Genomic DNA, 13,920 nt, shown 5'->3' on the forward strand with positions numbered 1-13,920 from the left:
GCTGACAAACTGAAAATCACAGTACCAGTTTGTGCTGTGTGACTCATTTCTGATTCTGTCAGGAGAATGCACAGATAAAAGAGTTCCCTTTGTGAGGAGATTGCAAATTGCTGCTGTTGTTCTTTATGCGGCTGACAAATTGCAGTGCAGTTGATGTAGCTGGATTATTGTTACTACATAAATGTTCCTGGAAATCACACAGAAGATTTACTGTACAATCTGCGGTTTAACTCGAGAAAACACTTTCAACAAGAGTGAATTAAGAAGCTGTGCAAATCTTCTGCTTATATAAAGACAAGACAATGTCTTCTTTATAATGTATACAGCGTCTGTACACTTTAAAGTGCTGCATGCATGTACTTGAAATATCTCTTCTTTAAAAAAAAAAGATGATGTTTCCTGTGCTTTGAAGTGGATATGATATACTCCACAGTGACATGTAAGCCTTGAAGACAAAAAAGGGAAATGAGTTTGCTGAGAAGCTGCAGGAAGCTCTCAGTCGTCACAGACTCTGGGGCCGTTAGATGATCTGGGCCTGGGGAGCTGAATGACAGGAGACTGTTTATGGAATGTTTAAAAAAATGTGGCAGCTTACAGGACAGTTCAGAATCCAACATGAGGGGATCACCGTGCCAGCAGTTGTGTCACCTCAGTCAGCTCTATGGGTGCACTGGTGTCTGTGGTGCGCATTCTCCACAGCAGGATGTGAGTCAAACACAGCAGCAGAGAGCAAACCCACCATCAGGACACTGGAATGCTGGTGCTCTTTTGCTGCCTTCTCCTCACAACAATATGATAACTTGACAACAAAGCTTTCTTAGAAGCTCATTACCATATTAAAAGTTCATGATAGAAAGCACAGAAGACAATCCAAAAGGTCCTTCTGCATTCTATGTCAGATAGATTTGCACTCAGCTGTTAAAACAGTCTGGGCAGTGTCTTTGGCTCTGTAAACAACTCAGAGGGCTTTTTCACGTGTGAACTGTTTGCGCTCGGGCTAGAAAGGAAAGAAATTTGCTGCTTTTTAAACTCTATTTGTCCTGATTGTCAGTTGAGGGAGACAAGGAGAGGAGGTCAGACGCTGATGCCTTTGCAGTGGGTGTCTCCCGAGCACACGTGATCACGTTTGTTGCAAGAGGGTTTGTGACTCACTGGCTCCAGACTCAGGATCCCAGGAAGTCAAACAGAGGCCCTGTGAGTCATGCCTTTACTGGCACACTGTTCAAAATTTAAACAAATGGAAAATAACCTGTGTTCCCTTTGTAGCTCCAATTGTGTGTGTAAAATTATTTACTTGTTAAGCTTTAAAGGATCATTTAAAGACAGCAACATTAAAAATGACAGCATCATTTGATTTATATAGCCTATGTGGTTATATCATCATGTACAATATATATAGATAGATAGACAGCCTTCACCAGGCTGCTCAGCTTACTGACATGCCACAAGTCAAGCATCATCATCCAGATGATATAATGAGGAGGAATGACCAAAACTTGCCCAGGGTTAACTTTTCACCCAGCTGTTGAAATGAAACCGAGCCGCGTGTCCACGTGCTTGTGTCATTTCCATGTCATTAACATATGTAAACCGGTGGCGCCTATCGCTCCGCAGCTGCGTCGAGAGAGGAAGCTGATTTGTCGGGCTGCAGCGTTAGAGGAGCAAATGGGAGAGCCTTTCCCCGCTAATCCCGCCTTCCCAGACACGTTGCCTTGGGAGAAGCAACACGGGCGCATCACTGGCTGTACTGCACGTCCAGCACAGCAACTCCTCTGCGCGACAGCCCTGCTGGATTTACCGCTGAACAAAGGAAGAGTAGGACCCAGCCGCTCCATCCTGGGAAGGTGCGTAACCGACATGATCCAGATCTCACCCGAATCCTCAGAGCATCCTGATAATCAGTACTGATTGCGCGTGTGTGGGCAGGTAACACCGAGGCGATTTTCTCTTTAAAATCTGAAATTTGACACAGTCGGTGATCGCAAATAGGGCAAGCATTTGTGCTGATGGATTACTGGTATATGACACTGATAACTGTATCTGTTCCGGTTTTATACAATTTAACAGTACATCTTGCCAAATGTACTATGACTGATGAGGAAATCTATTGCGTCTCTTACCCAACTGATGTCTTTCTCCCCTGTTTGTATAATGAAATGGCACCCCTGGATGGGGTCCTTATTCCTGTTTATCTCAGATTTTTAAACCAGTGTAAATCGGTGAGCATTAAGGTGCTTTACCTACCCAGGTGGATGGACACAGGGAGATCATAAAGGCTATAGGCTCCTTGTGTACTTTTTCACCAAACAAGCGTGTGTCATGTAAAAACATAGCCCAGTTTTCAGTACTACAGTAGCTATTTAGACTGAAAGCCTGTAGGCCTGTCTGGTGTATTCAAAGGCCCAGAACAAGCCAATAACTGGACAAGTGTGTTGTGTATGTGCCATGGCACTTACTTTTTGCCATATCATTTTAGTTGTACTTAATATATGTAATGCTTTTTTTTTGAGAGGAAGAACAAACAGTTGACTGCTTGTACGGCTGTACAAAACTGTGGTCTCTGCTACACAGCATCCATATTATAACCTTTAACTGGAGATCTATTTTTTCTGTGTTTGTGTAATGTTAGAGCTTCTAAAATTAGCAAACATCTGCTCCACCCTCTTTTGTAACAATAAAATCAGAAGGTGGTCGGCCTGGAACAACGAACTATGGAACAATTAGCTCTCTCACCCTCAAATTTAACAGGAAACAACACATGTCAGACGTTAACTATTCAAAAACCAAAAATAATCTTTGTGCTCCGAAGGCTGCTCTCACTTCCTTCGTGTACTAATCACTGAGGAAACATGCTGCAGAGAAGGGAAGACCCCACAAGCAATTAAGCATCTGTGAAGAGCATTTGGAGGAGATTTCACTCACAAGGCAGTGTTCATGCTGTAAACAGTCTCTCTTTTTGTAAAAAAAAAATTTCTGCCCTGACAAGTGTCACTTGTGTTGATGGGAGGTCTGCAGGCTGAGGCACCAGCCCTTATGGTGGCAGGCCCCTGCCCCATGTAAATAAACAATCCAAAAGTGTTTATGAATGAGTGTGATGGTAGCAGCTGTCAGACCAGCTGAATGGACGAAAATACACAAGCTAGCCATTTGTAAAATGTAGAATTTATTTTACTGTGGGATGTAATGATGTGGAGATTTACAATGACAAAGAAATAGGTTGTTTGATGGTGGCTTGTGTTTACTGGCTCAGGTGTTATATCTGCAAAACAAACTGGTCATTGTGGTCTCACTGCCGCCGTCTGTCCGGTGTGCTCAGCTGTCCCTCCACCTTTACTCATTTCTGCTGGGTTGGTTGTGTTTTTGGAGGTTTTTGAGTAAAACAAACCTGCAGTATTTGCTCTCAAGTACATTTCAGTGAGTTAGTTTAGTTTCTCCTGCATATAGTTAAGTTGCTAACATTTCTTATGTTCATCAATGCTGCTTTTGACTCTTTGACTCTTTATTGCTGCATTATAGTAACAGTGACTTTCTTTCTGTCAGGTCAGTGATGGTCAGTGTTAGTTAGAGCCTGCGGCCAAGGATGTCTGCTACAGATTCGGACAACTCCATTGACTGGCTGGCTAGTGACAATGAGGATAATGAGAGTGAATACGGGCCTGACTGTACCAGAAAGCAAAGCCAGACAGAGGCTCCTCTATCCCCCAGTGCTCCTCCACACCTGGGCCCATCTGAGAGCATCTGCCATCGAAACATCGAGGTGAAGGAAGGCAACAGTAACTGGAGCGAGGTCAGAGAAACCTCTGGTCAGGAATCTTCCCCAAACTCCACAGAGACATGGGCTGGCGTCACCAAATTGTGTAAAATGCAACAAGGAGAAAATATGAATGGCAAAAACACTCAGCAAGCACTGAAGAGACCTCAGAGCTCCACAGACATGGAGCACAAGGAACGGCAGATCATTTCCAACGTGTCAGAGAAGGACCGAATTTTCAGCAGTAAGGTGAGCACCTCTGTGACTCACGTGTTTCCCGCAGGAGGCGCATTCTGGAGGTCAAGCAGACTAGAGCGAGCCCTATCACCTAGATCAACTCTGCTGCTTTTACAGTGCCTCATGCATGACATTTCCAGTAAAGCTGACCCTCCACTATAACCCTATAATCAGACTTAGTCATGTTTTTCTGCAGAACTAGAATCGTTCTGCCGTACAGCAAATCAGTGAATCAACAAAAGATTATGGGGGTTATCTGAATCATGTTGAGCAACTTTTATATTAAATGAATTTGTGGAAGCAAGTCTGATATTGGCTTTTCAAAAAGGTTTTTGAACACATTTTGACATTACCCACAAACAAGTCTGTTGTCATTTTCAGTGCATGGAGCTACAATGCTACATTCATCCACTGTCATCAATCTTGAATGGCCTTCGTTCAGGGAGATACAGAGAACGTAAGTCAGTCATTTCACCTCTTTTGTTGCTGTTTTTAGAAAAACTCTCAACAGGTTCATACTGTTTAGCACAGCCTTTTCTCATGTGAGCCCTGTTCCTGTCTTTTCTTGTGCCACAGCAAAAAGTAATAGACAGGATAGACAGCATGCCACTCTATGTGGAATATGTGTCCCTGGGAATTGAGAATGAGATGTCTGAAACGTGTTGCTGTAGGGCTACAAGTGACCACAAGTATTTCCTGCATGTGCCTGCCCAGTTTTTATATTGCAGCTGATTTTCAGTGAAGGTTCAGCTTAGAAACTACACTGTTCGAGTCCTTTTATCAGTTAAAGAAAATTTAACTTTAAATGTTATTTTTTTACCAGCTGAGAACAAGCACTGTCATTCTTTAGACTTCCTCCTGCTCAGCAGAGGCGAGTAAGAACTGTGCTCAGACAGGCATTATAAGAGCTTTTGGAAGATAGCACTACGTTCAGACAGGCTCTGAAACTGAGTAGTTTGGGATCTTTGCCGAATCCTTGTGTGACCCAACACTTCCTGGCCACAGACGCAGACACACATATTTTCACACAACCCATCTGCTCCACAGATTCAGGCCTGCTGTCGACACCGTGCATGTGGCTCATGGTACAATTTTCTTGTTTTCCAGGTCTCAGCAGTTTCCAGGAGAGTGTGGCGATGGACAGGATTCAGAGGATCATGGGTGTCCTGCAGAACCCCTGTAGGGGGTAAGTGTCCTCAGCTTGACTGTTCTACATGTAAAAATCCACTCTATCATCTAATAACATTCACTATATACGTATATGTATATTTTTACAGCTAGATTTTGAGACATACTGTGCTCCATGAAAGTATTTTTTACTTTCACTGAAATAGAAAACCTTTGTTGCTTGAGAGTTTTGGTACATTCAACCCTTACATAGAATTATAACTTCTGAACATCACAAATGCCGTGTGCGGGTTGCTGTGGTCTGCAACATGTCCGTAACACATGGTTCACAGTAGCCTGCCCTGTGAGGAGCTACTACCCCCACACATTCAGGATCGATTTACTGCAGAGATGACTGGATTTCACTATAGCTGGGTATCTTGTTAAAAATGTATCAGGCCTCACTGTGGGAGCAGCACACTTGTGTCTGCTTGATTAGCTGTCCACTGGCCATACGGTATAATGGAGTACAATACCATCCCTATAAACGAGAGCCTCTTAGTAAATGTAATAGGATCATCTTTAAATCTTTTGATATTTTGTGCTTTGTTTCACATGATAAAATAGCCCTTTAGCATCTTATTTATATATTAAGCACCAGGTAATATGGTTGAAGTCAGTATCACAATATCACAAACAATAGATTCTGACAAAATGTACATGACAATATATAAACTGCATGAAAAATTACATATAAAATAATGAAATTTACATGACAATGCATGATAGAAACTCTTTAACTTATAAGGAAAGTCTTCCACAACATTTTGTTAGCTTTTGATTTTAGTGTTCAAATAACTATGTTTTTTTACTGATTAATCTCAATAAAGTCCCCAGATCCCAATGTGATGGATTCACAGCGCACGTTCCAAGAACCTAAAAAGACTTAATTTATAATGATATAAAAGCAGAAATAACTCGCATTTAAGAAGTGGATCATCATTTATCAAAATAGGTGTCAAGCTATTTTTAGTGATCGAGTAAGCAAACAATAAAATTTTCATTTTAGCATTCGATTGAGTAATATGTAAAAAATCACACATTGTGATCATACCAACGTGATATGATGTAGTGTGAATGTTAAAGTCTATAAATCCAGCTTCATGTTCTGAATTTAAAGCAGCATTTACAGGTTCCTGTTTGAGAAGCAGAGCGTGTCCTTCTGGGCAGGCTTTGCATCAGGGTATGCTGATATAAAATAAAGTGCTTCTGAGTTTCTCGCAGACAAATTGTAGCCCTCATCCACCAGCTGCTGCCTTCGTATGGGAGACAAAGAGTGGGTGTGGTAGCCTCCCAGCAGACAGCCAGGGCAGAGGCTGGAAGGTGGACTAGGCCCCTCCCTTCTTCCCTGTGCCTGCTCTGTGTTGCCAGCTGGCAGCCCCTGCATCCACATAATGGTAGATAGGATCAAAGTGACTTTTTTAGCAGTCGCTGTTGTGGATAATCTTTCACATGAATTTAACATGCTGTGAACGGAGTACACCTGAAAGGTCCTGATCGTATGACAAAGGCTAAACCATCTGGTTTTGATGGGTAACAGTTAATAGATTTCTCCTTCAGTGAGAACTGCGTCACAGAGACTAGTTTATTTTCACAATGACGCTGTTGGAGAGCATTGTGGCTTTTGTGTTTATACTTAGGTGAGGCGGGACAAGCAGAACTATCATACATCAGGCCACCTGTGCGTTCAAAACATTTAAGTGTTCACTTGCTGTTCATTATTGCATGTTTCCTGTGTGAGCGTGATGCAGAGATAAGATTTCAGAGAAGAGGCTGGCAAGATTTTTGGTAGATTACTCAGATTTATGTCCGACAGCTTGAATAAATATTTCTCTCTCTCTTTGTTTCTTTCACTCTCCTTCTCTACTTCCTTCCTTTTAAGGGAGAAATACATTAATATCATTCTTAAAATGGAGGAAATGCTGAAGAGCTGGTTCCCTAATGTAAAACTCCAAGACCAACAGGCTGTCACTCAGACAGAGGAAGCTGTTCCTACCAAGAAACCGAAGGTAAAGTTGTAAAAAAAAAAAAAAAAAAAAAAAAAAAAGCAGAAGTGTTGTGTAAGAGTTCTTTAGCTAGACAAGCCTGCTGCCAACAACACTGACAATGCATTTAAAGTGGAACTAAAATATCTTTTATTATTTAATCACAGGTTTGGGAGGGGAAGGGGGGGGGGGTTTAAAGCTGTTTTACTGAGGGAGTACTGCAGTTTCAGGTTCGCTAAGAACAATGAAAGAAGAGAAAAGGTAATTTTGGAGGAGAGTCACTAAGGGGGATAAGAAAGGTCAAAATGCTCTGGAACATTCCTCTGTGTATAATTCATGAGGATTTATTTCAGTGGCTAATCCTGACACACCCTCCGATGAACAGGAATTTCATGTGCCATTCTTTTCACCCACTGCCGAGAAGCTATTTTGTAGTTAGCAACTGGTCATGCTGTTAAAGCAACACAGTTATTTAAAATCTATTTATAATGTGTAAGGGGTCGCTCAGTGTCAAACACACAGGGAATTATCACCCAGTCCTGGCATTCTTGGCTCTACAGAGCATTTTTAGCTTCTTTATACTCATTGTTTTGGTGTTATGGCCCGTGACATTGCTGTTTTGGTTCATTTGGTGTCATTGCTTGCATCATCATTGTTTTCGATGATAACATTCTGACAGAGCTATTGTATGCTACCAGTCAGTAGACACTAGACTAGCTAGTGAACACTGTGGAACATTTGGCCAGTAAACAGTCAAATATTTTTCTCAGGAGTTGGCTGAGACAAAACAAAACAAATTTTTATGAAATTAAAGTATAACAACATCTTTCATATCTGTTTGTATAGAAATGAAATAATGCCTGTAAAGAGTTCCTCTTTAATATCTAGTAAGGACAACAGAGGGAAACTAGCACTCGACTAACTCTAGCTGGTTTACAGTGTTTTACAGCCTTTCTTTTTGATCAGTGGGCATTCCTCCTGACAAACAACATATTTATTTCTTCTTTTCCAACAGCTGTCTCCAGTGACCACCACAGGAACCGTGAGCCCCATTACTGTCAGTGATCCTCCAGTCGGCACCAAAGCCCTGAGAGTCACTGACCTCACTCCGCCAGGAGCCTACTCTGCTAGCAACCTGAAGTGGCTCCACACCTCACCCATCTGCTCCCCCACAGCAGAGCAGACCCAGGCTGGCCCCAAGCATCTGCTGACCCCCAGAGACAGAGACCTAACGCAGGACAGTGCTGTATCCTCCAGCACAGACAGCTGTACTAAGACAGACTCTGTGCCCAGAGGCCCTCCACCAGGCAAAATCAACGCGCCCTGTCTAGAGAGGCTCCTTAAATCCACAGAAAGCATTATTACCCGCAAGGGGACGGGGAGGGTGATGGACAGCAGCTGGTCCTAGTCCACACAGAGGACTGGGTGTCCAGCTGTAAGCACCGCACAGCCCGGCCCAGCCTTGCCCACTCTGCCGGGAGCCAGTCTGCTTGCTTAGCCCATTCCAGCCTTCAAAAGGGACGGAGTGCCGACGAACATCTCCCTGTACGAGAATGTGCCCTCTCTGATATGACAAGTGTCTGCTTTAGTTCCCTTCTGTTGACCTATCTTTTGTTTTCTGTTTGTGGCATTGAATAGCGTGTGTGAGAGTGGGAAGGATACATTTCACATACCAAGATCACCGGAGCTAATTTCACAACTGAATAGTTGCCACTGGCTTGTAGATGCAATAATACAATTTGAGTATCTGTGAAACCCCCATTATGCCTGAAAGGGAAAGACTTGCAGGAGTAGTTAGTGCTGAAAGAGAGTGTTTCAGATATTCAAACATGTCAGTGGTCTGCATATTGTTGTGCTGAAACTGTGGGTGAAATGTGACGTTATCCCCCTCCCCCCATTGACTCCACTCTTAAGTTTATTGATGTGACTGTTACTCGTTTGTATAAATAAGTCTTTTGGTACAACTGTTCTACCTCAATGGGCACCACGTCACGGTTAGTGAGTAGGAATGTGAACACTGCGCTCCAAGTCTGGACACCTTACCAGATCCGCAGTAAGCCAAACAGCCTTGGACAGCGAGGTCCGCAGTACAAGTCGTCCTGCCTGAGGATGCTCTCTCAGTGGGGATGCTTCTCTGGCCTGACTGGTGCCATTGTAAAGAATGTCACATTTGTTTTTTTAGTCTCCCAGTAGAAGGCAAACAGTGCCTGTAACATCAAGCTGTGCCTGTAAGTCAGTACAATAAAGAGAGAGAACCGTTCAGAATACTTGCTCCTCTGTGAGATGTGCAAATCAGGAATTCTCATTCTTCTGCCATTTTCCTGTATCGAGTAAATTATTCAGATCTTGCCAACTACTTTCTGTGGTGGAGTAGAGCTCTTCTTTTATGTTGCCATAGAACTGGACAGTATGCTAGACCAGCAGAGAGATGGACAAGCTTTTTCTCTGTAAATCTTACAGAAAGGTTGTTGATTTACCCTGAAAAGTGGCCTTTATAGTGTGAAATTTTATACTTTCAAAATAAATGTGGTTATATTTGTTTGATGCAAAATGGCTAAAGGTTGTTTTTATTGTGAATTTTCCTAATACAGGCTGATAGAAGTTTCTTTAAATGGAGAGATCCAAGCCTTTTGTGCTCTTACATTTCCACCAAAAGAATCTTTAATATTAGAAACATTCAATTTGTCACAGTATACCCCTTTGTTCCAATGTTCCACATAGCTTTTTCTGATTCATATTGAGTGAAATATTCAGTTCTTAATCAGCGTCACTTGTCAGTAACATAAAAAGACACGTTAAAGGTAAAGACACAGAGGGAAGACCATCTGTGTCAGCAACAGGAATCTATAAAACAGGTTGCTGTAAGTGTCAGAAAAGATCTATAGCAGGTCAATTCAGTATCAAAGAAGCCCAAAGAAAGAGTACAGTCTGATTTACATCACAGTTAGGCCAATTATAGCAGTCGAGCAGGAACTCAGATGGAGCTTAGTTCCTGAAGGAATAAATTGATTTATTGTTTGCAAGGCAGGATGTAATTTTCAGCACTTTAGTACTGCTATAAGTAAAATGGACTGCTTTCAAAGGAGCGCAGTCAAATATGCCAGCTCAGTATCAGTTCACATTTCTCAGAAGGTGGCGTCGCTGTGGGGAGGAAAGGTTTGATTTTTCCACACATTCACTGATTGACTTTCACATGACTATAGACAAACCAGACAGCGGACTTAATGAGCTACCTATACAACAAAGACAATGACAACTAATGGAATGATAATGATCATTTTTGGCAAAAATCAAACACTGGGAATCACTTGTCTTTGCATGTGTAAAATATCAGACAAATCTGAAATTCTGTAGTTTCTGCACACTGCTGGAGCAGCTGAAGATTTTGATTGTTTTATTGACTTTACAATAGCAGTTATATCCACTTCCTAAAGTAGTGTGTGATTCAAGATGCAAATGTCTACTTCTGCTGCCTGGAGCTGTACTCTGAACCCAGCAGCTAACAATGTACCTAAACTGGCAAATGATATACAGTGTTTCTGCTAACTAGAATAAAAAAAAATGACTGCTGACTATAAATCTAAAGTTGAATACTGCCACCTATAGGTGAAGGGTTCATCCTTTGTTGCTCTGCTTTCTGAAAGACAGTCTCTGAGTGTAAAATGGGCTACATTATGCATTAACACAGTGTTATTCTCCTTTGGAAAACAGGCCTTCTTTAAAACTGTAAAATAACAGTCCTTTGGAGTAACTTTTAAAAGCCAGCCTTTGTAAATGTATACATTAGGCTATATTACAATGACACCTCAACTGGGGATTCATTTTCACTCAGTCCAGGCCAGATTTATTTTATTTTCTTTTGACAGCATCCATGTCCAAGGACAGCTTGTTTCAGCTAAAACAGGGTGCATTCACAAAGGGTGAAAACACAAATTTGTAAGTGGCCTGGAAAGCAATCTCTCAGGAAGTTGAGGAGATTGAAGGCGGTGAAGGTCTGCCACTTTTTTGACTTGCCATTCTCTGAATTACACAGTATAGTAACATGTTTCTTTTTCCAGGTTGCAAAGGGGTGAACGGCAGGAGGTAGAAGAGTCAATTACCCAGAGTGCATTGTTTCACTGTTGCTGCCCCAGATTCCTTCTGCCAGGCCAATGCTGATGGTCTGGACTCACGTGCACAGATGACCTGATAGCATCCAAGTCCAAAGACAGCTGGCACAGATCTGTCTCGTATTCGCCCTGAAAAGGGAAGTTGTTATGAATGATAGGAAGAGCTGCATCAACAAAAGGCGCCTTTCTCTCAGAGCTTTCTGCAGGAGTTGTACCAAATCACATTGTGCAGTGATAAGGCTGCCGGTGGTGAACATGTCATGTGCTGGGAAACTGCATGGAAAACAAAGGGCAAGGAATATAAATGTAATCACAGAAGGAGAAGGGATCTGCAAATTAAGATCTTTTTAAAACAAAAATGTGAAGGTGCAAAATGCTTTTTTGTGTATTTTTTGTTCTGTGTTACTGGTAGCTAATGAACCTGAAAAGGTTGGTCCTTAGCACAAAGAAAAGCCAACAAGAGCCAGACTGGGCAATAAGTGCTAATGAATTAAATCTACATTTGTTCAGTTATGTGTTTAATACTAAGTGACACCAGAATTACCTTGGAACAATAAAACCATGGACAAGAAATAATTTTGCTTTCCATTTTAAAGGTTCCCAGAGGATATGCTTTACAAATTATATTGATGTCATGGCAATTTTTTTCTCCACTATGTGTGGACAAAGACTAATCATCAGTGGAGGAGCAGAGCTGGGAGCCTTTTGTTGACTAGATTCAAAGGCGAGTGGGAGAGAAAAAAGGGAGCAGGGAGGAGGACAGGTCTGTGGTTCCAGTTGCAAAAAGCCGGAAGGAATAATAAGTAGATCTTCGCTCTCTCCAGCCACCCTTTCATTGTAAATTGGCCTTGATTTGATCTCCAACTGAGCGTGAAATGACAAGGTGACTTGGTGTTGAATTAGAGCCGAGCTGTGCTGCTTCACTTTTCTGCAGTTATTTACTGCATACGTATGTACTCTGTATATGTAATTCATTTTATCAAGTCTTCCCAGACAGAAAGAGGCAGATATGAAGTCACCTCCCAACAGCTAACTATAAAAATATCTCACTTCATGCTATAAAAAGGTCCAATTACCTCAGTGCAGGTGGTGAATGAAGAACACATAATTACAGCTACATCTCCCCGGCAGACCCTCTAAAAATCCTCAAGCTGCAAGACTGCATTTACCGACTACATCTTCCTGTAAAAGTTAGATGCAGTTTGTGTTAATGGTCACTATGACTATAGCCTTGTTAACTTTAAAAAGCAGCAATACCTATATGCTGTGACCAAAACTTATTAACCTGTTATCATCTCAGATCCAGAGAACAGCTAGGCTATTCTCAAATATCCAATACATGATTGAGCATTTGAGATTATGGACACGAAATCAAGGCTCATTGAATCACTTGAAAATCCAAGTTATTACATCTTTTCTTTGAGAGAGCACAGAGCAGGCTGAGGAGTCCATCAAAAAAAAAAGAAATGCTGGTTTCCTCTATAATTTACTGGTTGATAGAATAGCAGGTTTCAGAACATTCTGCAACTTTGTATATAACTGCCACACATTCTGATCTAATCCCTGCAAAGCGAGGAAAGGACTCATTATGCAATTAAGAACTGTGAAGCTGAGTCATTCACACCCTACAGAGCTAATGTTCTCATCTGTCACAGGACTGAGCGCCTTTAATTAAGACATCTATGAACCCAAAATATCCCCTGCTCAATTATTAGAAGAGCAGGTTATACAAATGATAAACCAGCCACTGCCATCTGTAGCTGCGTCTCTCTGGGGAGTTTCAGTGAGCAGTTTGCATAAACACTGGGGAGGTCTAGTCTATCACTGTCTCAGCTTTGGCTCATTATAGAAACATGGCATTTTAAGAAACAAAACAAATGTACCTTATGGCTTATTATTTAAAGATTAATTCCACAGTATACTGATATGAATAAATCACTTGTCTCCAGAGCCAATGACCACAGAGCATATTGATCACTAATACAGATGGCAATAAGTTATCCTCACCCCTTTTAGGAGAACAAACAATGTTCAAAGAGCACAGGAAACTGATATGAATGACAAGTGAAAAGTATAGACATGATGTAACAGCTAGATGAGACATAAGTAGTTTTTGAGGAGACTATCAAAGGAGTGATAAATGCTTCATAGAGCAGAAAAATAATGAGGGTCATTAAACATATAATCCAAGTGAATTAATGAGTAAATTCCTGACAGGTGTTTAACCATATTTTGACACAGACTTTTATAATATTGCTCAGAATGCTCTCAGTGTGGTTGGCTGTCACCAATTTATTAACACCACAAAGTGTCATCATCATTGATGCAGGCAATTTTTCAAGACCATCCGTGCCTCAGAGACCAGTCATGCCCTCACACCACAACCATCTGCATAATTATCTATACATTCTCTTGTAGCAGAAGAGCAGAATTGTGTCTCGTGGGTTCTCAATCATCCTAGAGGATCACAATAGGCTTTAAAAAAATATAAATGGCAATATAAATGGCCACATATAAATGGCAATTTTTATTATATTTTGAAATATATAATGCACATATGTCCCTATATATTACATATATTTTGGATATTGGTGACAGACATACACTGACATATACTATATATGTAATTTACATATATTATTATATATCAGATTTGGTGACAGTAGGGAAA

General features: G+C 41.4%; 1 protein-coding gene across 2 annotated transcripts; it reads left to right on the forward strand.

Moving 5' to 3' along the window:
• Positions 1–1,663: 1,663 nt before the first annotated feature.
• ciartb (circadian associated repressor of transcription b) lies at positions 1,664–9,693 on the forward strand. Of its 2 annotated transcripts, none has more exons than XM_020619387.1 (6): positions 1,664–1,844; positions 3,541–4,000; positions 4,370–4,445; positions 5,096–5,174; positions 7,038–7,164; positions 8,156–9,693. In XM_020619387.1, the coding sequence occupies exons 2-6, from the start codon at positions 3,581–3,583 to the stop codon at positions 8,546–8,548; spliced, it is 1,095 nt and encodes a 364-aa protein (XP_020475043.1). In that variant the 5' UTR covers positions 1,664–1,844; positions 3,541–3,580; the 3' UTR covers positions 8,549–9,693. The 2 variants fall into 2 exon arrangements, with proteins under 2 accessions (XP_020475043.1, XP_020475044.1); XM_020619388.1 differs by having other exon boundaries at positions 1,840–1,926.
• The last annotated feature ends 4,227 nt before the right edge of the window (positions 9,694–13,920 follow it).

This window comes from Monopterus albus, unplaced genomic scaffold, assembly GCF_001952655.1.
Source record: "Monopterus albus unplaced genomic scaffold, M_albus_1.0 scaffold218.1, whole genome shotgun sequence".
Classification (NCBI taxonomy): Eukaryota; Metazoa; Chordata; class Actinopteri; order Synbranchiformes; family Synbranchidae; genus Monopterus; species Monopterus albus.